Source organism: Stegodyphus dumicola, chromosome 1 (assembly GCF_044657685.1).
Source record: "Stegodyphus dumicola isolate Sdum_Otavi_A_Nest chromosome 1, ASM4465768v1".
NCBI lineage: Eukaryota > Metazoa > Arthropoda > Arachnida > Araneae > Eresidae > Stegodyphus > Stegodyphus dumicola.
In genome coordinates, this window is record NC_140768.1 from 165450249 (window position 1) to 165477420 (window position 27172).

The 27172-nt window shown below is 33.1% G+C and overlaps 1 protein-coding gene across 3 annotated transcripts in view; it reads right to left on the reverse strand.

Annotated features, from left to right (window-relative positions):
• LOC118201090 (uncharacterized) overlaps window positions 1-27172 on the reverse strand; it is a 221599-nt gene that overhangs the window by 50436 nt on the left and 143991 nt on the right. For all 3 annotated transcript variants that reach the window (XR_015042854.1, XM_085822950.1, XM_085822947.1), the window contains exons 19-20: window positions 21106-21182; window positions 11497-11591 (exon numbers count right to left, since the gene is read on the reverse strand). Coding sequence is in view for 2 of the 3 variants with exons in the window: in XM_085822950.1 (XP_085679076.1) it covers window positions 11497-11591; window positions 21106-21182 (172 nt within the window). In the remaining variant the exon portion in view is untranslated. The remainder of the gene's footprint in view (window positions 1-11496; window positions 11592-21105; window positions 21183-27172) is intronic.

Consider the following 27172-nt stretch of genomic DNA (forward strand, 5'->3'; position numbering starts at 1 on the left):
AGACTAACTGCTTCATTCTGGTCCAGTTGGTTCTTTCGAAATGCTTGGTGGAGAAGTACAACTATCCGTGGTAGTTTTATTTCTATATGAAAATCTACTTTTTCATTATTTATACATTTTTAATTACACAAACCTCACATTTAACAACTGCACAGTACCCCTCCCCCCCAAAAAAAACATCCACGATCAAATAAATTTGGGTATAATATAATTGTAGAGAAAGACAGCTGCATAACTATGGCAGAGAGGGAAAGAAGGTGGCTACATAAGAGACTAAGAAATCAAGCAATGTGTGGAGGTAGTTACAACTAATTACATTACTGTCATACACATTTTGGTCAGTGATAGTCACTGAAATTTCTTGCAATTGCTTTGCCTTCTATTTAATGAAAAATTTAAACTTTCACATTTTTTTAGCGTTTATTATATTTTCATCTTCTCCCATTACTTTTAATTTTTTCACACACCTCAGACTAAGCTGCTGCGTACCTCCAAGAGTATGCATACCACAGGTTGAGAGCAGCTGTCTTTAGAGCATCTACATTTTGTAATCAAATGAGACAAAGCTAAAATCATCACCACGATTTTTGCAATAGAATCTTCCTTTTAATATTCCATACATATAAACAGAAATTATCAAAACTACTGTAACGAAAGTTCTAGATCAAAGTCGAATCACTCATAATCCAAAAGACGAGATGCATGGCCTGGAGGGTTTTCCATAAATTTTAATTAAACTTAATATTTACATATATACAATGTAGGCTAAAATGCCTGAATCGAATATTTAATGCTCAAAAGGCAAGAACTGAATAGTTCCAGCTAAAATCTAAATCGAATTCTATTGCGTAGTGCATCGAAATTCTACCTTCAAGAAGAAGGATATTTTTTCAAGTCACGTGTTCAGAAGGGGAAAGGTTAAGTAAGCCAATAGATGGACTCCTAACGCTATCTCTTGGCGATATCAAAGAATATTCCTTAACACACTCCCCACCTGAACTCTGATAAGAGTTCATCTAACTCAGTTATACATACAATCAAGTACATAAATCACTATTCTATAAAAATATTAAAATATACTAATTAGTTAAACACTTCAATTCCAATACAGATATCAAATAATAAATGTTATAAATAATAAATGAACTAAATTTTAAAATATTTTCCACTTAACTGAACAAACTTAACTAACGATATTCAATTTAATCATGAATAGACAAAAAAGGAAAAAAGCATAAATAAATCGTTAAAGTTCAAAATATCTAAAGTTCAAGAGGATATAGATGTTGAACAGTACGTTTTAAAGTCCCATTACCAGTTTTTAATTCGAATGATCGGACTTTACCATCACGACCAGGAATAATTTTTATGATTCTACCAAGTTTTCATAATTTTATTATCTTCTTCGACTAAAACAACATCTCCTACTTTTAGTTATGGTTGAAGTTGCAGATTCTTCAAGAAATGGGCAGTTCTAAGATCTAATAAATATTGTTGCTTCCATTTCCACCACAACTGTTTTAACAGCAATTCTTGATAACGCTTTCTTTTTAACAGCATTTCTCTTGTCGTTTCGCTACCGATGATTCTAGCAAAGGTCAAAGGATACTTCAAATCAGTTTGTCCAATGTTTAAGAAGTGCATTGGAGTCAACGGTTGCAGCTCGTCATTGTCGTTGTAAACGTAACTCGGAGGTCGTGAATTAAGAACTGATTCCACTTCGACAAGTAGTGTAGACATTTCTTCGAAAGTCAACAATGCTTTTCCTACGATTTTTCTTAAACATTCTTTAACAGATCTAACAAGTCTCTCATAAAACCCTCCCCACCATGGGGCTCGTTCGATTATAAATTTCCAATGGATTCTTTCTTTGGCAATGAAATTCTTGAATTTGTCATCTTTTAAAACTTTTGAAAAATTCTCAAGTTCTTTCTTTGTCCTCTTAAAGGTCTTAGCGTTGTCAGAGTAGATGATTACGCAGTTTCCTCTTCTGCTCAAAAATCTGCGAAATGCAAGTAAAAAGGATTCTGTTGACATATCTGATACAATTTCTAAGTGTACAGCTCGGGTTACTGCACAAACGAACAAAACAATATAGGATTTTCGAGTGTCTTTAGAATTCTTTACGTAAACTGGTCCGGCGAAATCAATTCCACAGACTGCAAATAGAGGCGATTCTTGGATTCTATCCTTTGGTAAGGGTGCTGTCATCTGGTCTGCTGGTTTAGCTAAATATTTTTGGCAAATTATACAACCTTTTAATGCTTTTTTGACTAACTGTCGTCCTTTAGGAATCCAGAAGCGTGATCTGACTTTAGCTAAAGTCGCAGCAATTCCTCCATGCATTATTTTCTCGTGTTCTTTGCATACAATCAGAATCATTAGTCGAGAATTTTTAGGTAAGATTATTGGATGTTTATTATCTAGTGAGAAGTCAGAAAATTCCAGTCTTCCTCTCAACCTCATGATTTCCTTTTCATCAATGTAAGGAAGAAAATTGTACAAAGGAGAATTTTTTCCAACTGAATTACCTTCTTTGAGGGATTCATATTCTTCGGCAAAAAACTTCTTTTGCTCTGATCTTATCCAGAAATTTTCTGCTTCTTGTAACTCTTCAGCTGTGAGAGTTCCTTGAATGTAGTTAGTTTTTCCTTATTTTCTAATGAAACGTGTTGTGCAAGCAGTGACTCTTAACACCTTCTCTAATTTGCTATATTTTGATATGTTGAAAAGATCATCTCCACTTTTTTCGATTGTACATTCAAGTTGATGTATATCACTGGATCTCTTTCGGTATTCCAGCTTGTTTTCATCTATTGTTTCTTTAATATCTAATCTTGGCCAAAGTTCGTGAGGGAGTTGAAGCCATTGGGGACCTTGCGTCCAAATGGTCTCATTTATTAACTTGGAAATCTTCGTTCCCCGAGATACGAGATCTGCAGGGTTGTCGACACCTGGGCAATAATGCCAATCTTGAGGTGAACTCAATTTTTGTATTTCTTCGACACGATTCCTGACAAAGGGTTTGAAGGCTTCAGGTTGTTTCTGGATCCAAAAATAAGTAATTGTTGAGTCTGTCCAAAAATAGCACGGAATTTTCAATTTCAGTGCTTTCAGAATATTGCTGACTAACTTAACTGATAACAATGCCCCCCATTAATTCTAATCTCGGTAAAGTAAGGGGTTTTAGTGGGGATACCCTATTTTTAGAAGAGACAAAGGCCGTTTTGATTTCTTTATTTTCTGCCGTGAAACGTAAATATGCGACTGTACCATAGGCTTTGACACTTGCATCTGAAAAGCAATGCAGTTCGAGATTTTTGACATTAATGTTCGAGTGCATGAAAAGGTAACGAGAGATGGAGAATTCAGCCATTTGAGGTAGCTCTTCACACCACTTTCTCCATTCAGAGGACAAATCTTCAGGTAACGGTTCATCCCAATCTATTTGTGACAACCAAATCTTCTGTATTAAGCACTTTATTCTAACAGTGAAAGGTCCCAAAATTCCAATCGGATCGAATATCCGACCCAACACTTGTAGAAGAAATCGTTTTGTTTCTATTGGTTTAGATGTGAAAGACAATAAGTTCCGAACATCAAAATACAGTAAGTCCTTTGAATTATCCCATGCCATACCTAAGACTTTAAATGGGAAATTTTCTCTATTAAAATCTTCAGGATTTTCATCTGGAACAACACCCTTTTTTACCCACAATTCATGTAATTGTCTCGAGTTACTATGCCATTTGTGAAGCTGCATGCTTGCTTCCTTAAATATTTGGACCGATTCTAGACTCGTAGTTAATGCTTCATTGATCATTGGTTGGCTTCCAATCACAGCATCTACATATACGTTCTCATTCAAAAAGTTAACCGTTGTAGGATAAAGTTTATTATATTTTTTCAGATGATGTTTAATGGTAGCGGCTAATAGAAATGGACTACTATTTATTCCGAATAAAACTCTAGTGAACCTATATATGTCAGTAGAAATGGTTTCATCATTAGGGAAATCGGAAAACAGAAACCTGGTTGCGTCTCGATCTTTTTCATGTATGAGAATCTGTAAAAAGGCTTGTTTTATATCTGCGGTGAAGGCTATTAGATTATACCGAAATCTTAACAATATTTCGAATATTTCAGGGTATAAATTTGGCCCAACATGTAGACAGTCATTTAAAGAAATGGATCCTGGGGCATGCGATGATGCATCATAAACAATACGTAATTTACTTGTAGCTCGATCCTCGCGTATAACTTCCCTATGTGGCAAGTAAAACACGACATCCTCTTCATTTGAAATTTCTGAAACTGGTTCGATAATATTTTGATTTAACTGATCTCTTAATATGTTCCTGTATTCAGAAAATAGATTAGGATCTTTTTTAAATCGTTTTCTAAGTCGATGAAATCTTTGTTCTGCGATTTCCCTATTATTATTTAGATTTGATGTGTCATGTTTCCAAGGCAATCTAACTTTATAGCGAGAATTTTCATATGTTATATTTGATTCGAAATATTCGACGACTTCATTTTCAGTTGAATTGAAGTTTTCCCTCTTATCAATAAGTCCTGAGTTTTCCAAGTCCCAAAATTTTGTTATTTGTTTGGAAATCAAATCTTCCCCTACAACTACATTGAAAGCTAAAGAGACATCCTCATCACCTTTTCGTCCATGTAGGCACCAGCCGAAAATAGTTTCCACTGCAACAAGATTTTTGCTTAAATATTTAACGTGTCTCATTACTATGTTGTAATAATAATCTGCACCAATTAGAATGGCAATGGGTTTTTTACAATCGGGAAAATCTGCGAGCATCAAATTTTTTAATTGTCTGTTTTGCTTAATTTCTTCTGATTTAGGAGGTGGAATATCTGTACCTGATATATGATCAGTTACTAATAATTCAACTTCTATTCTAGAATCGGGAGAACTTCTATGTTCTAAAGTTAATTTAACTACGTCATAATTTTTTTGGATGGGAGAAGTATTCCCAAAAGTGTAGACAGTCAATTTTTCTTTTCTTATGACTTCGAGGTTTAATCTGTCCGCTAACTCGCGAGCACAAAAACTTTTCATACTTCCACTATCCAAGAGAAGTCTGGCAAACACCTTTTCCTTAGCTGTTTTAACTTTTATCGTGCAAGTCTGTAAAAGAATTGTATTATTTGCATTATGTGAAACGGCCGAAACAATTTCTTCTTTCTGTTCCTTAGTTTGTGCATCATTTTTCGAAACTGATATACTATCCTTTTTATGACTTGGTGTATTTTTAACTATCAAACTGGATTTAAAACATATGGCTTCTGAATGTTTACCTTTGCAAATTTTACAAACTTTAGTTTGGCGTTGCCGGTTGTGAGATTTTGTGTTTAGGGGACAGGAAAGAAAACAATGTGCTTGTTTTTTTAAAATATCTGAATAAAGTGCTTGATCTTAAAATATCTCTCTTCTCATTAACTGTAAGGCATAAACAGGACTCTGAGTCATGGTTTTGAAAACAAAAAAATGTATTCGATTTGATGACGCGGCTGCCATAAATTCATGTGTGGTGACAGTTTGTTTATGTTTCAGCGTCGGTGGATATCTGTTAATACCTTTCATTTCCGGTTTTGACTTGCGTGGAAAGGATAACGAATTAATCTTTTCTCGCAATTCTATTTCTAATCGGAGAAAGTCTAGAAATTTGTTTAAATCATAGGTTGAAGGATTTTCAGTATTTGTACGATGAAATTCTAAAGTTATACCGTTCGGGACAATTTTCATCAAAATTGGAATAAACATGTTGGAATATGTTTCTGGTTTCACACCGAATGCTAAAAGGCTTCTGACTTGAACGTTAATTGTATCATAAAGTTTTCGCAATTTTGCCACTTCACTTGAACTTTGAACGGGATTTAAATTTAAGAGATTAGAAATGTGTGCATTGATAATAAGGTCACTTTGGCCGAATCTATTTTTAAGAATGTCTATAGCAGAGTCATAATTAGCCTCTGAGATTGAGAGACCTTCTATGGCTGATGCTGCATTTCCACATAAATAAGTTCTCAAGTAATTAAATTTTTCTATCTTCGAAAGTGTAACATTTTCATGAATAGTAACCTTGAATGAATTCCAAAAATTCATCCAATCGTTATATTCTCCGGAAAATTTGTGAATTAAGAGTTTGGGCAATTTCACATTGCCTTCAATCTGCCTTTTGGTTTCAACTTCTGTAGATGAATTACTTAAATTCGTATTGATATTTTGAGTATTGTATTTCCTTAAATAACGGTTGATTTTAGACTTCACTATTATTATTTTATCGTTATATTCCATAGAAGTGTTAATATCTGGATCTAATTTTGATTCATCTTCAATCAAATTTTGTATTTTTTCATTTAAATCATGTAGTTCCGTTTCTTTACTATTTAACAATTCCAAACAATTTTCTAACTCTTCTTGATTTTCTTCTTTTAAATACTCATCTACATTTTTAATAATTTGAGTTACAGAATATGTGCTCGATTCTTAATTAGTGTCTTCTGTTCCCTTTTAATAAATTATCAAAGGAGACTTACCGTGAGAAGTCTTCACTTACAAAGCTAATCCAAAAGGCGAAAAACACAAATTTTCAAATTAATCAGATTCTTTTCTGGGGCCGATGCACCATTATGTATCGAAAGTTCTAGATCAAAGTCGAATCACTCATAATCCAAAAGACGAGATGCATGGCCTGGAGGGTTTTCCATAAATTTTAATTAAACTTAATATTTACATATATACAATGTAGGCTAAAATGCCTGAATCGAATATTTAATGCTCAAAAGGCAAGAACTGAATAGTTCCAGCTAAAATCTAAATCGAATTCTATTGCGTAGTGCATCGAAATTCTACCTTCAAGAAGAAGGATATTTTTTCAAGTCACGTGTTCAGAAGGGGAAAGGTTAAGTAAGCCAGTAGATGGACTCCTAACGCCATCTCTTGGCGATATCAAAGAATATTCCTTAACACTACAGCAACCTTATGTGAAGCAATGTTAGACAGAACAGCAATAAAAGGAGATAAACTCGATCACATCATTCACTGGGATTCCAACTGATGAAGTAGACAGCCTGCCTCAGAAAAGTCCATACACACAGAGACTATTGGTTGATTGTTGGATATCACGTCATTGTAACCCTTTTCATTGTCACCAATAATGTGACATTTAAAGTATGAATTTTACTGTTGCTGCTGTGGTGACATACTTGCTCTGTTTACTTGAACACATTTGTTCGAGTAAGTTTTCCTTTTAACATATTTGTTAAAAGGAAACTGAACTGAAACTAGTGAATTTTGTGATAATTGCCCTGGAAAACTCCGCATGCATAAGAGTGATAATTTTCAAAAATATCACAAATTATAAAAAACAAAATTTTCATTTTGTTAAAGGTTTAAAACTTGTTTTATGATGTAACTACGGAATAAATATTTTGTTTTATTCCAGCAATAATTTTTTTATATTATATGTACACTTGTAAATATTAGAGTACTGATGTTATCAGTTCACTATATGAGACACTAGGCAGCAATGCAAATGCTTAAATCAACCATCTAGCATCAGTAATATTATTTGATTAATTAAAACATTACTCCATTTCTTTACTTGTTACTAATATATTTCATTTATTATATCTTTCAAGACATTTTTGGTTGGAGGCTTAACATCTCCATTAATTTTATGAAATGAGTTTTCTACATTTTTAATTGATAAATTTGTAGAATACATTTTTACCTATTTGATGATCAATTTTAAATTTTAGAGATGAAGATGCTTTTGCAGCATATTTACTTAGATTGTGCACCATGTATTTTGAATTAGTGCATTCACCAGATTTACACTTCAAATTAGAGAAGTGACACACTTTCTCATATTGCATTGTTGCAAACTACAAGATCCCTTATCTTTCTTTGAATAATATGTCCAGACAAGCAAGAAGAAATGAACAATTTATAAGGCAAATAGGCACAACAATTAGTACACACAGCATAATAATGGCTAGAAATAACTCAAGGAGAACACAGATATTTAGCACTTCCTCCTTAACACATAAAATAAATCATAAAATTCCTCATATCATTCTCAGAGTAAACTATAACTCGTAGTTCAGCTAACCACTAAGTGATTCGCAACAGTTTCACAACTGCACTCCCCAATTCTTCGACTTGTATTTATACTCTGCAGCGCACAGGGTCTGGAAATGTCCAGAAGAATCAAATATAAGGTTTCGAAGGTGTTTTCAAATATCTTCCAGAAAGTTGCTGAGAAATCGCCAAATGCCACTAAGGCAGCTCAAGAATGAAACTGTCCGTTTCTCAAGTTCTAATTCAGCTATTTTCACAGCTTTGTTACAAACAGAATTAGAAGATTTATAACTCTATGTGATAAATAAACACTTAAATACAAAGCACGTGGCCCCAAATTACATTAAAAAAATAAATAAATAAACCATAAAAATACCATTGAAAAACAATACAGAATATTACAATAATACGAAAGATAAAAAATGCAATAAAAAGAATTAAAATAATTACAACAATATTAACATGGCCTTGTTTAAAATATTTGAAAGTATTTGTTAAGTTTTTTTTTTATTTTTTTTTTTTTTATTATTATTTTCAATAATAAAGTTCTCTTTGATAGCACTACAGATGATTTTGACACATCAATGGGAGAATTATTTGACAACCAACTTCATCTAATATGTCTTCCAAGTGATGAAAAGAGTACTTTCTAAATGCACATCTAAAAATACTGGATAAATTAAGGACCCTCTTATTTTGGAAATCTGTATGGATTAAGGATTTAGAAAGAGGGCCCCTAGATAAAAATGAGGGGGGAAAAACCCTATTATATTTGAATATTAATCATAATGCAGAGAATTAATTACAAAAATATTGAAACACACTTTGTATATATAATTCTCAACTATATAAAATTAGATTCCATTATATCTTGTTCTTACTTTACGTACTAGCCATTTGTGGAGTGAGATACCTAAAATAGCTATAAAAAACCTAAATATAAAATTATTTTATTGAGACCAGCTACTGCAATTTCCTGCACCCAGTTACTAATTAATAATACAGTACAAAGTCCGTAATCTGGACTCGTCAGGACTTCCGCGATTTCGTATTAGGGTTTTTTTCGGATTATAGATCATCAATTTAAATCTGGTAAGATGGCATGCAGAAATTATACAATTAAAAATATGAAACTTTAATTTATGAAATAAAGAGCAATTATGATCTAAAAGGTATCAAAATTAAAAAAAAAAAAAAAAAAAAGAAGAAGAAGAAGAAGAAGAAGTTTAATATTTATTTGTTTACTTTATTAAACATTTCCTTCAATGTAAGTTGTTTATATTGCTTCGTTTTTTGAGCTAATACAGCCAAAAGTCGTTAATCCGGACTCGTCGGGACTTCGGATTATCGATCATCAATTTAAATCTGGTAAGATGGCATGCAGAAATTACAAAATTAAAAATATGAAACCGTAATTTATGAAATAAAGAACAATTATGATCTAAAGGATATCAAAATTTACAAAAAGATAAAGCTTAATATTTATTTGTTTACTTTATTAAACATTTCTTTCAATGTAAGTTGTTTAAGTTGCTTCGTTTTTTATGTGATAATACATTCTCTTTAATTCTATAAACAGACATAATTTCTTGTTCAGTTACAAGGTTCCGCTGTTCAAGTCCTATAATTGCTGTGCCGAGAATACCGACTAATTTGTCAATCGAAATTTTTTTGTTTTCAATAACCTCTGTCACTTTCTTCGCTATCGGAAGCGAATTATAATGACGAGGAATTTGATTTAAATCATATCAAAGACGGAGTACATCGAGAAGAAATACTACATTTAGTAAGGAATTATAAGCCAAATAAAATAAAAACATCTGCCCTGAAGATAAGGATAATGCTGACAGATCAACTTCCAATTCATTGCGCGCCGCGGCGTTAAAGATAAACAAAGGATATTCCTTTATCCATTTTTTGCAGCAATTCCACTTATTGTTTAATGGACTTCGAAACATACTTTCGCTTTGTAGATCCTTTACATGTTAGTAAATATATATCAGAAATTCTATTTGCCATAATCGAAAGTTCAAGCTTACTTTTATAAAATTGCTCTAACAGTCTGCAAAAAATAATAAGCCGAATCCAATTCGAAGATTAAGGAACAACACAATCTGCAACATTAACTGAATTAGATAATTTTAGCTTAACTTATACCGTTCATTATACATTAAATGCACATTCGTAAACGTATTTTGTGCACGTGCACATGCATATTCGCAGCCATAAAGGTCTTACGCGCATGCGTCAACGTGATGCATGCGCAGAAAGTTTGTAGCTTTGAGGTCCGGATTATAAATCATTCTGGATTATGGGTGTTCGAATTAACGACTTTTGACTGTACTTTGTCTTTAATTCTATAAACAGACATAATTTCTTGTTCTATCTTGAAAGTTCCACTGTTCATGTCCTGTAATTGCTGCATCGGAAAAACCTACGTTTTCAATAACCTCTCTGTCACTTTCTTCGGAAGCGCGCATACATATTGGAAGTGCACATTAATCACGCATGCGTAAAGCATACAAATTAAAAAAAAGTTTGTGGCTTTGTGGTCCGGATTATAGATTATTCCGGATAATGGACGTCCAGATTAAGGACTTCATACTGTAATACATATGAAGAATTCAATTATTGCTTTTATATCGGTCGCCAACTTGGCAACATTTTGGTCTGGTACCTGTATAACTGTAACTGAATAACTGCAGTTTATTCTCTATGTAACTGTATTTGTCCCTCGTATCCTTTCCAATAATTTCGAGAAATGGAAGGCACAAGAGATCTCTCAGCAGCAGGGGTAAACTATATAAGACTGAGAAGAGCATTAGTTTTTGAGTAGTAACTGTTTAGCTCGCATGAATGTTGGAGTATTGAGATAGCTCCATGTTAGCTTTGCTCTTTAGATGCGCTTTGCATTGCATTGTGTTTAACGTTCTTAGTAGCTTGAAGTGCAACTACTAATTATACTCTGCAATACTGTGAAAAGGTATATGAGTATTTTTGTAGAAAGTTCCAGAACTGTTGAAGTGTGTTTTTTTTTTTAAATATATTTTATTAGGCTATCATTGGTTCTGTGTTCGTTCAATTTATCACGAACCCATACGCACACAACAATATGGATTTAAAAAAATAGTAAAGTTTCTTTTTTAATACCATCTAATAATCAAATTGCTAAAATATATGAAAAACCAGTAATAATAATACATAAATATATAACAAATCAATTAAAACAAGGGGAGAAGTAAACCAAATAGGTTGAATACAAACACAAAATAAATTTTAAAGTAACATCACAGCAATATGCTCGTAAAGGTTGGTGTTAATGGATATAAAAACAATGATAATATAAAAAAAAAGCATTTTGTGTTTGAAATTTATCTAATACTTACTAATGCATTAATGTCTTCCTGTAATGATAGTCAATCGAATTTTCATTGAATGAGAAATGAGAGAAATCCAGTATTTTTTGGTGAATCTCAGAATTCTAAATTGAAAATTATGTTCATCGTTAATAAAACATTACATATAACTACTTTCAACATAAGAAAAAATTTTCACAAAGGAAAATTTGATTTTTATCATTGACAGAAAAAATTATTAACCAATCTCTGCCAAAATGGCTAGTATCTTCTCTTGGTAGAAACACGTACATTAAACACAGGTAATTTTAGTTTAGGAGTTAAATTTTAGGAAATGAAAATTTTGAATCATTAACTATCAAAGAATTACTCTAGTTTTAAATGTCGCACATCGTGTTCTTCCAAATTATGTATTGCTGATTATTTTGGAAGAAAAAAATTCTTCTGAGTAGTGAAAACCATTAACAATATTTTATCATATTATTTCATATTTATTTAATACAAACAGACAAAAATAAGAATTGTAGAATTCAGATATGACAAATTTTTGAACTGAATAACTAAACTTTTACAAGATTTTATTAAAAAAAAAAAAAAAAATTATGAGGCATTATATAAATTCTGGTCTTTCTGTATCAAAATAAATATCAGAAAATGTTATACATATTATAATGGTATAAAGGCAGGATCAATATTTAAGGAAATAACATCCGCAGCCACACTTTTTTCAAACACCTTACATAAAGACTGCAGCAAGCTGACTGCTAATCTTAATCTGTGTTATAAGTAATACATGCATTTATGAGGTACAAAAACGATACCTTTTAATCCCAACTTTGAAATTGCAAAGATAGAATTTGATACAGCAGAAATTTAGTGTTTCACAAAAGGAAAGAGTATGATTTTATTTAATTATTTAACTAAACACAAATTTAAATGATAATTAATAAACGTATTTAAATGAACATAATGTTACAACCTTATTAGACTTTGATCACTTAAACAACACTTCAACTAAATTAAGTTTGCAATGCATTTCACAAGCAAGAGCAGATATTTTTTTAGCATATTTGCCAACTTCAACAGAAAAAAAATTCAGAAAAAGTATAATGAGACTTTTAAAGTGAAAAAGCTGACACATTTCTGAATGGAGTGGGGAAAATTATAAAACATAAGCCACACACAAAAGCAACAGCAAAAAAAGGAAGTCGGGAAAGAAAATTACACAAATTAATCTTATTTTCATATATTGAATGAAATGTTTTTTAGCTTTGCTAAATTTCAAAAACTGTGTTTCAACAAAATATTCAAAAATTACCAAACAGGAAAGGCAAAATACTTTAAAACAGGAAAAGGGAAACACAAATGTTTTATTCCAATGTTAATATCCCTAAAATAATTAAGTATATTACTGTCATTTTAATTGTATCAAAAATATTAATTATTATGTTACAATGTTATGAAATTTACAATATCGCCAATCAAAATTTTGATAGTCCAACTGGTTTCAAAATTTTAAAGCGTAAATAAGTCGCTAAATCTAGTAATGCATAAAAAGGAAGAACACATTTTTGATGTAATAAAAAGATTGGATTCAAATGGTTACCCAAATATCAGCCAAAAGCCCATTATTAAAATAGACATCTGATAATGAACTGCCAAATTTATACAATTTATGGCAAGTTCTACAAAGAACAGTAAAACTTATTTTAAAAAATGAACTTTGTAGTAGTTTTCCTAAAAATTACAAAAAATCCATAAAAAATTAACATGATTTTAGATGAAGATAAAAGAAAATTACAAAATTAGAGAGAACTTTATTCTGTATACATTTCTTCAATTACAATCATAATACATCTGATGAAATTTTGTGTTAATGTAAAATAAAGTTTCGAAACTAGGTAGAAATGTACAGCAAGCTAAAAGAGGAAAAGTAAACAAACATTTCCAAACTAGATTTAAAAAGTAAAATTATATATGCATATGCATATATTTATAAGCATACATAAAAAGTCAAGTTAGAGTCAAATACATAAGTGTACATATGTGTGTCTGTGAAGGTGATATAAGCACACGAGAGCTTTTCAGCAATTTGCGTGCTTGCATTCCCTCACAACATTTGCTGCATTTCTTGCAAAATCTGGATAAATTTTGAAAGGTATCAGGTAAAATGAATATCAAATATATAGATGATAGAATGAAATGTAGAATTGTGAGTAGATAAGAGGTTGACTTATTACAAGTGCAGGTGGCTACAGATAAGTATTGTCTGCAATTAGTGGAAAGAGTTTCAGGATACTGGATCTCTACTGAGAAGACCTGATGAAGGTTGATCAAGATCTACAATGACTAATGAGGGATCATTATTTGGCACTTTCGGAACGATGACATAGGATTCCTACAGCACCAAGCTCTCCCGTGATCTGCGTGCTGCCAATGGAACCCGAGTTTTAGTTGCCCTAGGCTTCAAGAGCTAGGGCTGCCAAAATACCCACTGTTTGCATTCTCAGCACACAAGACAACACATTTAGCATGGTGCAGACAACATGTGCTTTGGACTAGAGTTCAGTGGAGCATCGTGCTTTTTACAGTTGTGATTCAGCCTGGACACTGATTCTCAGCATGTCTGTATCTGGAGAAAGCTTAGAACACAACATTATCCTTTCCTCATTAGCAAAAAGGACCATTAACACTAGAACTGTGGAACCAATTTGACCCAAACAGATGTTTAATTTGTCACCGCGAGAAAAGTATTGATTGAAATACAAATTCCTTTCATGACTTTTAACAATTTAAGGTAAACAATAACTTACCAAATTTGAAACTTTGTAACAAATAAATTTCTGATTATTAACACTTATACCTAGAACCACGAAGCGGGTCAATTTGACCCGTAAGAAATGTATATGCCTAAATGACGAAAAACAGATGCATTTTCTCAGATGTAAATGCTATATCTGCCTCACCCTCTAATTCCTAAATGGAATGCACCAGGAAAAGAAATAATGTGGTTTTCGGCCAAGGTTCGAAACACGAACTGCGTTTGAATGCAGTGGAAAATTACAACGAATACTTCGAAAGACTTTTTGAGGTTGCTTTCATTCTATATTTAGTATAGGTAGGATTTGACAACATCATTCCAAGATTGTTTAAACTTTTCAGGAAGCTTTGGAATATTTACAATAATTATCTGAAAACAATTCAGAAGATGATGATAATGATAACAGTGTTTCGATTTGAGTAGCGAGGATGAATAGCTGCCTGCTAAAGAAAAAAATTCGAATTCAGATGAAGAAAATGAAAGTGATGATGACTCTGGTAGTGCTCTAATAATCGCTGGACCTTCTCATTGCAATAATGATGCTAATTTATCAAATAAAAAAGAAAAAGAAAAAAATTCCAAGAACAGATGCATACACTCAAGGAAATCTGAAAAGAAATCAGCAGTAACATTCAAAGTTGGAAAAAGTTGGGAAAGATGGGACAGTTTGGGATGTTGTACAGTTAGGAACAAATGATAAAGTAAGAAAAGTAAAATATTTTGAAGGAAGTTCGGAGCCCAACAACACATGGTAAATGCAATATTATAAACAACAGTCCGTCAAGTGCGTGGAGACTTTTCCTAGATGAAGGGATATTGAAGCATAAAAAAGAAATGCACTGAAGATGAAGCTCATCGACAGATTCATGAAACTGTACGGAATATAACAGTAGAAGAAATGGATGCTTTTATAACAATTTTACATGCATGTCGGATATATTGTGCAAATGGACTTGAACTGGAATCTGAATAAATTTGGAATCAAGTTCTGGTTAGCTGCAAATGCTGACTCAAAATATCTAATAAATGGATTTCCTTATCTTGGGAAACATAACCAAAGTCCATCCAAAGTTTCTTTTTATGAGCATGTAGTACTACGACTATTAAGTCCATATGATAACGAAGGTAGAAATGTCACTGAAGCTTGCAGAGGCATTGAAATCTGACACCAGCCTTGTAGGAACAGTAAAATGCTGAAGAAGAGAAATACCAGTCTCTGTAAAAATGTGAAAATCCGCATTCCATGCGACTTCAGTACTAACACATAAAGACATCACTCTAAATGTTTACCAAGAGAAAAATGATAAAAATGTTTTGTTGCTACCTAGTCTTCACCCAACTGTAGAAATTATAAATAGTCTGACAAAATTACCTGATACAATTGCTTACTACAATGCAACTAAATTCGGTGTGGACGCGACTGACCAAATGGCAATGAAGTATATTGTCACATCTGCTTCCCGTAGGTGGCATGTGCAGGTTCTTTATAATATTTTGGATCTTGTTGCTATCAATGCCTGGGTTTTTTACAAAGCCATATCTGGAAAATCTATTAATAGATGGCAATTCATTCAAGACTTAGTAGAAGAACTGAGAGAAAAGTTTGTTCTCTCCGGACAAAAAAAGGTGACATATGGGCATATAGCAAACCACTAAAAACGACGGAAAACTACAAGTTACGCATAAAGCAGTCTGATGCCACAGTTCAAAATGTGAAAATAAAACCCAAGATATTTGTTCAAAAGGAAAAGCAGCCATTTGTGATCAATGCACAAAACTTATTACAAAATTTTGTGCATAATGTGTATAATAAATTGGATTTTTAAAAACCTGTAAAACTAATAAGTAACTGGAAAAATTTTTATTTTTTCTCTAAAATTATGTCTAAACTGATTTAAATTATATACTCTGTTTTTCCATCAAAATTAGAAAAATTATGTTTTATTTTGTTTAAAAGACATGTTATTAAACTCAATAAAATTTTAAATATGATTTTCTAAAAATTTAGGTAATTTTCATTGATTTATATACAATATGCAAAGTAAATTCTGAGAAAAATTGATTGTTACATAAAAACAAAATGGTTTAGTTAATTAAAGTAATTGCTTGTGCATATTTTTAGGTGTTTTCCGTCTAGGAGCAAACTCACTCGCACTGCAGTTCTAGGTATATAGAAAGTAACGTGGTTCTAGAGATAAGGTAATGGAGGGGTATTGGTTTGGGCAAGCATTATGTTGGATATGTGATGTAGTGTTAATGCATCAATGCTGTGGTGTTGAACACCAATGAAAATGTTAATGATGGAACACCACATGAAAATTTTATTGAATGCTCAAAAACATGGCTACATACAATCAACAACAGAAAAACCTAAATCTTTTTTGTAAAATCAAATTCTATACATTTTACGTGCAAGAACAATACATGGCTCTTGAGCTTGCATTTTTTAACATTGCCAACAATTTAATTATTTTAATAACAACTACTGAAAATGTATTCGGAAGCTAAAATAATAATAATTTTCATCTTATGCTCATGAGACATCCTTGTCCATATTAATCTTCAGTTTCTTCTTCCTTTATGCAACCTTACCACAACTCCTCCTCTCATAAAGGAATTTTTCTTGACTATGGAAGGAAAAATTCTAAATACTTTTCACTGCTTTCAAAACACAAGTGGTATCCATTTAAGTGATAATAGAGAAGCCAGTTACATCACTCTGCACTTATTTCTACATACCATAAACAAACAAAAAAAAAAAAAAAATTAAATTTTGAATCTACACAAAGTACCTTTTCAGTTTACAAAATTATAATACTTAACACAAAACATTTGAATCTAACCATTTTGAATAGGAAACAAACAACGTGAACAATTTTGAATCTGCAAAAATATAATTCCAAAACGCAACAAAACTCTTTTATGACAATTATAATTTCCCTGAAATCACTCTGCATTTGGTCAGCCAGGAGAAAAAAAAAAGAAGAAGAAGAAGAAGAAGAAGAAGAAGAAAAGAAAAGAAAAGTCAGCCTCTTTCTCGATATTCTGCACAACCTCCTCCATCATCAGATTCACAAACTCAGGGTGCTGATGAAAAGGTTCAATCAAATTGACACGGCAAATGGTGTCACTGCTACGTTTACCCGGAATCTCTACCGTATAATTGGTTTCGGAAATCACACTAGTTACTTCACCTGGCCCTATCCAGTTTATAGCCATTCTGTCTGGTTTAGACGTGGCTTAAACACGCACGAGATCTCTGACCTTAAACCATCTCGTAACAGCGTTGCGATCATACCAGAGTTTCCTTTTACTCTGACACTCTTTCATCCTCTCTACAGCCAGCTCCTGACACTTCTTTAATCTGCTTATTAAGTCTAGAACATACTCGACCACAGTGGGGTTTGAACTTTCTTCTTCTAGCCAGTTTTCATACATGATCATTTGAGGCATTCTCAAAATTTTCCATGTACTAACTTGCAGGGACTAAAACCTGTGCTCTCATGGCTAACAGTTCTGAAGGCGAACAAAACACATGGTAAACATTCTTCCCAGTCCTTCCCGCTTTCCAAGCAAAACGCTTTCAATACCCTTTTCAAGGTGAAATGCAACCTTTCAACAGAATTGCTTTGAAGGTGACACACAGAAGAATGATACACCTTAATTCCGAACTTGCTAAAAAACTCAGATGTAAGTTCACTGGTAAACGATCTACCCAAATCACATTGAATTTCCTTAGGGTAACCAGATCTAGAAAAGATTTATATCAAGGCTTGAATCACACTTTTAGAGCTTAAATTCTGTACAGGAATGACATCTGGATATTTGGAAGCAACACAAATAGACATAAGTAAGTATTTATTTTCACGTGAACTAGGGATCACAGGTCCTACTGCATCAATATTTAATCTGCTAAACACATCTGATATAACGGGCACAATCTTCATAGGAGCTTTCTTTTTATCCCTATTGTGACCTACACGCTGACAAATATCGCACGTCCTCACAAATTCTTCAATTTCCTGGTAGCAATTAGGCCAGAAATAGTGTGTCAAAACTCTATCCTTGGTTTTTGTTATCCCTAAATGACCAGAGATTTCCTCGTGCCATAACTTCAAGATCCCTTTCCTAAAAACGAGAGGCACACACAGCTGACGCTTATCTTCCCCTTTTTTAGAACCTGTCACTCTGAATAGTCTTTCCTTGACAATTATAAACTCTTTTTCATTTTCACTTTCCCCTTTCTTCCACAGGGCCACTAAACTAGTGCAAGTTTTTTGTGCTTCCGAGAATTCTGCTGGCGAAACATCCACAAGGATAGACCTTTCTTCTAAACTGATGTCTGGAATTTTAATTGCCTCTTCCGTATTACTGGTTAACTTCCTTTCTTCTGAATGCTCCTTATTCACGACCCTTTCACTTTCTATCTCTTTCTCTTCTTTCGATCTGCAATCTAAGACTTTTGCACTCGCTCTCTCTAAACTTCTGTGCGCATGCGCCTGACTACGAGTCTCCACAACATTCAAGAGAAATGGTCGTTCCCTAATTTCCTCAGTCAACTGTGCAGTTTTATTCCCTAACAAATAGTACTCTTTGTCTAACTCTATCGGAGTAACCGCTGCCTTTGTGGTGACCACACCAAAATCACCTTCAATGGTGACTTTCGCCAAAGGTAAACATTTACATTCTGTGTCCAAAGGCTGTTTCACCCATAGAATTTCCCCTAATAAGTCACTAGTATTAATCCAAGTACTATTACACAGATCTATTCCAGCTCCAGTATCTCTCAGCTGCTTTCTTGAAATACAGCTCAAAACATTTTCCTAAACTCTCCATTCCTAGATTATTTACCAGATTAGCATTATTCTTTTCCAGCGATGGACAGTTAGGTCGGATATGTCCGTCCTTTCCACATTGGTAACACCTTATTTTCCGCTTTTTTTCGAAACCTGCTTCATTGAAAACTTGTTTTTTTTTTTTTTTAGGAGCCTCCACTTTTCTATGCTCCTCTGATTTAATTCTTTGATGACCACTACTTTTCTGATTATCACTACAATTGGAATTTACATACCACTCTCTATCTTTCTCAAATGGTTTCTTTAACCCCGCTCTCTGTTCTAACTTCCTTGTATCTCTTCGCAAAGCCTCATACTTGTCGCATTTCTCTGCTAAAATGGAAGCTGTTTCAAATTCTTCCCAATTGTCTAAGTAGTGCTCTCTTATTTCTAGAGAGACTCGCCGCTTAATTTGCTCAGTGAGCATAAGTTCCTTAAGACTTTCAAAATCTTGAACTCCTACTGAATCCAACCAATTCTCTAAATACACTCTCAATTCATACACTAAATCCACCCATAACATTCCACTTTTTCTAGAATGTTTTTCAAATTTTGTTTTTAGTGCCCAACAACTAAGCTTGAATCTCTGCATGAGTAATTTCTTAACATGCTGATAATCATCCCCTTTATCCGCTGGTTCTTTCACTATTAACTGGGCTACATCGTGAGGTAATAAAGGAATTAAATGCGAGACCCAATCAATCTCATTAATGTTCCCTTTTTGAGCTTGTTTCACAAATAGCATAAAGAATAATGAAATACCTATATTACTCGGTTCAAAACGCGGTACTAGATCTTTCAAATTAACCTTTTTTCCTCTAGATTGTTCAACTTTCGAAACCGTGGAAACTAGGCTATTAGTCTGAAGCACATTCCTCCTTTCCAATTTTCACAAACACGCTCACGCTCCTGTTCTGCTCTGCTCTTTCGTGTTCCTGATCTGTTCTCTCTTGTTCACGTTCCCGATCAGCTCTCTCTTGTTTGGCTATTTCTTCTACCTTTTTCTGCTCAGCCGCAGCCCAAATTCTTGCCGCGTATTCTTTCACCGCTTCTTCTTCATAGTCCTCGGCATTTAGAATAGCCTGCCTAATTTCTCTTACTCTATTTGCCTGAGACACATTTGTTTCAAACTCCTCCGCTAACTCTAATAACAGAGCTTTAGTAAATTTCCTCATAAACTCACCCATTATGGAAAATTAAAGAAAAATAACCTACCCCGAAATACAATAACACAAAAACAACAACAGGTCTATCTCTCCAGAACTGAATAATTTCCTAACAATTTTGAACACAAATTGTCTTACAACACTTAATGATAATACCTATGCCTACATACAAAACGTATATTAAAAAAATGCTAATTAAGAGGCAACCTTTTCCTGCTCTATATCAACTATATAAATATTGTCCTCTAACTCAGGACTGATTTAAAAACTAAATTTTTCTAAAGCATACCGTTACAATACTTCACACAATTTAAACAGTTACTAAAACAATAGAGCAAACAATTAAATTTCAATTAGCAACAGTAACCACAAGCTTAACTTTCAATAACCACCAGAAAACTTTTGATTCCCAAAAACAGAACTATATCCAAAATAAACCTAGTCTCGAATAACTGGCATAACTTCTCCAAAATCACAAAAATGGTACTCACTAAATTTTGAAGACGCCTTCGATTGACTGTCCTGGCACTAACTTGGATATTCTTCTGGGAAATTTCACTATTTTGCGGCACTAGATCACGTTTCCTCCGGCGTTCCCTTCTGACACACTGACACTTGTCACTGAAGAGGTTTCACCACGCGAACTGTCCTTGCACGCAAAATTAGATCATTCTTGTGAAGAGAAGAAAGTCTTGACTGCTCACATAAAACTCAAGTTCACAGGCAAAAAAGTCCGTTCCTAAATTTACTCTCAGGAAGAATTCTCTCAGGAATTTTGCACATGAAAGTATGTGTACATACAAAGAGAAAAACTCACCTCACTTGGTTTAACAAAGAGCAAATCATTCAGTTCAGATAAATCATCTGGAGTGGCACATTCAATATTGGAACAAACTATACAAAAAGCAGAACAAAGACAATAAACAATATATATAATTAAATGAAAAAATAATCATAGACAGCATAAATATTACTACATAATTAATAACTAAAAGATAATTATGAGAATTGAAATTCTAATAAAATCAGTACCATAATAATCTATGGTAGCATTGCTATGTAGCAAGATTAATGATATACTAGTAGGTTATTCATCATTACGAAACATTATCGTCTACTGAAGCTGGCTCAATTGGAAAAACTGACCCATTTCATATTACTATGATAAAAGAATATCAGATATTATCATTTCAAAACTTGGACACAAGTTCTCTAAGCTTTCACTGACATATGGCAACAATCTGCATTTCTTTTTTATTGTTTACAAATAAATTAACTTCCAATAAAAAAAAATCTGCAATTTTTCACAATGGCAAATGTAAATGAGTGAAGAATGTGCATTAAATTTTGTTTTCCCAATGCAGCTTCAGCAGAAAAAAATTTAAATATTGTAATAAACTTTTGAAGACAATACAGAACAAAGTCTGAAATCTAAACATTTAATAACTGGAATGGTCTAATATTGTACGTTCTGTTGTTTAAAAATAGTGGACTGTAAATTAACTTGATATTACTTCAGTATAGAACTCAAAAAACCTCAGACTCCTAACCTTGACCGAAACTTCTTTATTGACTTTCAAATAGTAAGTTAGGCGAAGAGGAACGGCGAAGACCACACAAACTCCGACTTCAGTGGCGGCTTACCAACACAAACTCAGAAGAACCTCCGCTTAGTTGAAACTCCAGTAATTCACAGCAACCTCAAAGCTCTAAATGCGAGCTTTAAAAACCTAACAAATTTGCGTCTGCGCCGCTCCTCGGTACAAAGAAAGAAATACAATTTGCATAACATCGAACAAATATCCTGATCTTCCACAACCCACTCTTTAAAAACATTTATATATACATATTCTTTATCTTAGACAGTGTAAGAACAGATATGATACTCGAGCAAAAGCAAATGCATAAATTGAGTATTGTTCCAATTAACTTAGTCCTCTCACAAAAAAAAATATCATTATTAGCGGTAATACTGAATCATCTGCATGTTGTTTTGGCTTTAAATACCTACCAGCTAGAGAATCACATTTTCATTTCAATTCTCAAATGGTTCTGTCTGTGTGGAAGGGTAGCATTTTTTAAATTTTATCTAATTCTTTACAAAATAACTGAACCCAACAGATTACTGTTTGTTTGGAGTTGAATGTGCTCAGTCTATAATTATTAATATTATATAACAAAATTTAAAATTTACTAACAGATAATATTTCAATTTTATTCTTCCCTCAAAACTTTATAGGCATCAGTCAGCCAATGAGAGTCAGAATTTTGCACACACTAATGCAGAAATAAAGTATCCTTTTGAAAATTGATGCAGCAGTAAGATCATTCCAGAATTCTTGAAATATTTTAATATAAAATCTGAAGAATAATGTACAGTAAAGTCTTGAGGTTTTTCAGCAATTTTTACAAATGTTTGTATAGGCCATAAACAGTTATTTACCTATGGTGGCAATTTCTTAAGGGCATCATTTAAGTTAATCTGCTTAAAAACAACAATTTAAAATGCATTTTATTTTGAATTATGAATATACTTTACTTATGAGGCATCAACTGTGTTACATTGTAGGGTGCTGAAAATGCTGCACCTGAGACTACCTATAGCCAAGCTATCATATTTTATCATGATGATGATGATAGTTGCAAATTTGCAAATTTTCATATAACATTGCAAGTAAAAGTGAAATTTTGAAGATGATATAATTGAAGTCTTCCTTTATAATGACTATGCTCCAAACATTTTCACTTAACAGACTGCAAAATATGTAAAAAGTAGAAATGGCAGAAAGTATTGCCATTTCAGCTTCAAGTCAGATATTAATTCCATGAGGTGGTCCTTCAAACACAGTCTTTCTTTGTACAGCATGACTTTTTCTTGAAGAAATAGGATAGGCACTTGTTCATCTCATGGCAACTTCAGATCATAAAACTATACTTAGATGAAAAATGTGGTTGCATCAGGAAAGAAACCGAACTAAGTTGGTGACACCTGGAGCCAAGTGAATACGCCAAACGAAATTTCCCAATTAATAGAATACGTGAAAAGATGTTTAATGAAGATGATACAGCTGAAGTCATCATTATAATGTTATGTCGCGAATTTCAATTATTAATATGCGTTTTAAGTTATTATTATTCTAATATTTTTATTTGTATTCATGTGTATTTTAATCCGGAAAAAAGTATTTTTAAGCTCTTAAGGTTTTATTTAACTCATTATTCTTGAATAGGAATTGTAACAAAGGCGAGAGACGGTTGCGAGGACACACATCTGGTTTATTGGTTATAGCCTTTTACTAACAATGGAGGCAGTTGGGAGTCATGCGTCGCCCTTTTAGCTAATGCGTGTGAAACAGAAATCGTTCGTCTTGTCGCTTTGTTAAAGTTTGCAGTTTTGCGTACTTCAAGACAGTGGGGGTTAGGTAATTAGATCTCATAAAGTTAGTTTCGCTTGTTAGTTGCGGGGTCTATTTTTTTTCTCACGTTGTGAGTACAGATGTTTTTCGGATTTCATTGTCAGATTTTCTGGTGTTTGATTCGTCATGGGTGTGTCATTTTCTCAATTTAGATAACATAAAATTCCGGCATTCGTAAGATTTAATTTTATGATTTTTTTTTTTTTTTTTTTTTTTTTTTTTTTTTTTTTTTTTGAAAGCCTATGAACTCACAGAGGCGGAGAAACCGAGTTTTCCTGGGTGCTTGCACCAGGCTAGAGATCATTCTGATTCAGATTTTTGAGCGAAAAGGAAAAGGAGAAGCAGAAAGTTTTGCGGGGCGAGCGACTTGTACAAGCGGGCTTGTACAAGTGATGGTTGCAGTGGAGTCGGATTTGAGTGAATTTTGAGCAGCCGTGATGTGAAAGAGAAAGAAAGAACGAGGGGCATTTTGCCCTGCTGCCGGCTTTCTTGTGCGGCCGGTTGCCGAGGCAAGAGGACTTGGGTTGCGTTTTTCTTAGAGAATTCTTTTTCTGCGGGATGTTTAAAAGTTTTGTGCGAGATGCAAGGAACATTTTCCTGCGTGATGTAAGGAGAAATGTGCACGAGCTACAAAGAGCATTTTTACTGAGAGCTGATTGAGATGTATAGAGAAAAATCTACCAAGAAAATTTAGCCCAGATTTTCTCTCTTCACCTGAATCGCCGGTTAATCTCCAAGAGCCTTTTTCCAAAACATTCAGCATAAATGTTGCCTCGCCGCTTTGATGATGCACGTGATTGTGCTAAAAAACGGATGTACGAGGGCCATCCAGGAAGTAGATTACATTTCCGTCTGTGTCCGCTAGGGGCGGGGCTAGCGCGGCCATCTTGGGGTCAGAGCGTTGCGCAGCTCAGTCTGCATCTAGCCGTGCTAGTGAGAGGTTCGTGCTGTGCTCCGTTCAGATACTGTGACGGTTTGAAATGTCTGCGTTAATTGAAAATCCCGCGAGCTGCGAGGTGCGCTCAGTAATAAGGTTTCTGACTGCAAAAAACTGTAAACCGATAGAAATCTATCGGCAGCTTCGTGAAGTGTATGGGGACAACATTATCACTGAAGGTGGAGTGCGTCAGTGGGTCATAAGATTTCAAAATGGCCGAACCAATGTTCACGACGAAGATCGAAGTGGGAGACCCAGCATAGTGACCGCCGAACTTCTCGAAAAAGTCGATGCTAAAGTCCGTGAAAATCGAAATTTCACAATAACGGAACTTTCTTTGAGTTTTCCACAAATTTCGCGAAGTTTGTTGCACGAAATCATCAGCGAAAAGCTTGGTTACCACAAGTTTTGTGCAAGATGGAAGGCAAGAAGAGGTAACGAAGTGGTTGAAGGCGCAGGCGGCCGAATTTTTCGACGAAGGAATTTCCAAGCTCGTACATCGCTACGATAAATGCCTTAATTTGTATGGTGACTATGTAGAAAAGTAGTATTTGAGTGTGGCTTTCATCTGTATATAATAAAATTTGTTTCCTATACTTTGTTTATTTTTTTATTCCAAAACGTAATCTACTTTCTGGATAGCCCTCGTATATTCAGCTACCTGTTATTGAATTGAAAAAAGTTCCTTCTGAATTGGACTATTGGTTTCCACATAATGGACAGATAAAATATTCTTCTAAATTGGACTATTGGTTCCCACCTAATGGACAGATAAAACGATTCCTGGCTGTTTAAAGAATTGTTAGACTGTAATTTCCACTCTTGATCCCTAATGATTTTTAGACGCTCCAGAAAGTGTTGTCACAGAAAGAAAAATGGGCTTGGCTCATTTCCATGTGGATTGGACACTAAGGATCCGGCTAATCAGGAAAACTTTTCCATCTGTGAGTGAAATATTTAAGTATATTTTCTCTCTCTCTTTCTTAGTTTTCCCGAATGCAGAACAGTTAATAATGATTTATCTACCTGTATACTGTTATTACTTATATAAATTAAATATTACGGTTAGAAAATTGAGAAGTTATTTATAATTTCAAGTGAATGCCAGTTTTAGGAGGATTAAATTTTGTTACACCTACTTAATTTGAAAAAAAAAAAAAAATAATAATAATAATGTTAATTTTAATTAATGTAAGCTGTAATTTGGTGTAGTATTATGTGTTATTTTGGCTTAGAAAAATATGTGGTAGGATTACTTATCAGTTATCCATTATTTAATTATATAAAATAGTCAAGAATTTAATAAATGTGTGTTTAAAATTTAATTGCATTTGTGCATTTATGTTGTGTATATTTTACTGTGGTCTGTCATGTCCCTCCATTTGTTTGAGCCAGAAGGCTTTTAAGAAACATGGAGTTTAATTGAATTTGGGGTTATTGATTATTTCCTTTTGCATAGGTTACTCACAACGCAAACCTAAAGTTTAATTGTACTACCACTATACGAATGTTTATAAAAATGTCGAAATGATATATGAATATTATGAATTAGTTTTTGAATGTGAATTATTTGATATTTGATTTTAGTTAGTATGTCCAGCACCATGAATCAAATTTTAAAGTTAAAAGAATTAAAAACAAAAATTTTCTATATAACAATAATGACAGTATCTCAATCAATGGGCAGTGAAACCTCCAGTAAATATCCAGGGTTCGTACACATTTCCTTACATGAAAATTAAGGACTTTTAAAAACCATCAAAAAAAAAAAAAAAATTACGGACCTATCAGCAAACAAAGAAACGAATAGAATAAAGAAATTATCCATACAACCGACTTCATGCTTGTAATTTCACTTTAAGAAACTAACAGAAGTGTGTATTAGGCAATTTTATTAAATTCAATTTAATACTTACCATAAAACAATTTTGAAAATTAAACTAACTCCCTACAAGTTATGAAGTAGATAACATTAAATTAGGAACATAATTTCTTGAAAAACATGTATAAGTATATTTTACACTAATAACAGTCACTATTTTAGAGATTTACATGATTATTATTTAACTTATTTGATATTTATTTAAACACAGTCAACTACTATTATAATCACAATGTAAGAATATTTTGCAGATTAAAATAACTGATTTGTAAACATACAATTTATTTTCTTGGTTTTTTGAAAGATACTAGAATAATAAACTGTACAATAAAAGATACAAAACATTTGTGCTTTTTTTAAATCTGAAATCATTTCAGCTATTTTAACATCTAATTTATTCATGTCTATTTCCTTTTCTTTAACTATTCTTCTACGTTCATTTGCTTTGATAAACAAATCAATGTTCCTGCTGGTCTCAGCTTCATCTGCTAAAGCATCTACTTCTTCATTAATATCTTAAATGTCCCTTTGAAGAAATTTTTTCTTCTGCTTCATATAATCAATTCCTTCCTCAATAATATTTCTTTTACTCTTTGAATTTTCAGATTTAGTTAAAGATTTTTGTTCTTCTAAATACTGAACTTCTAAA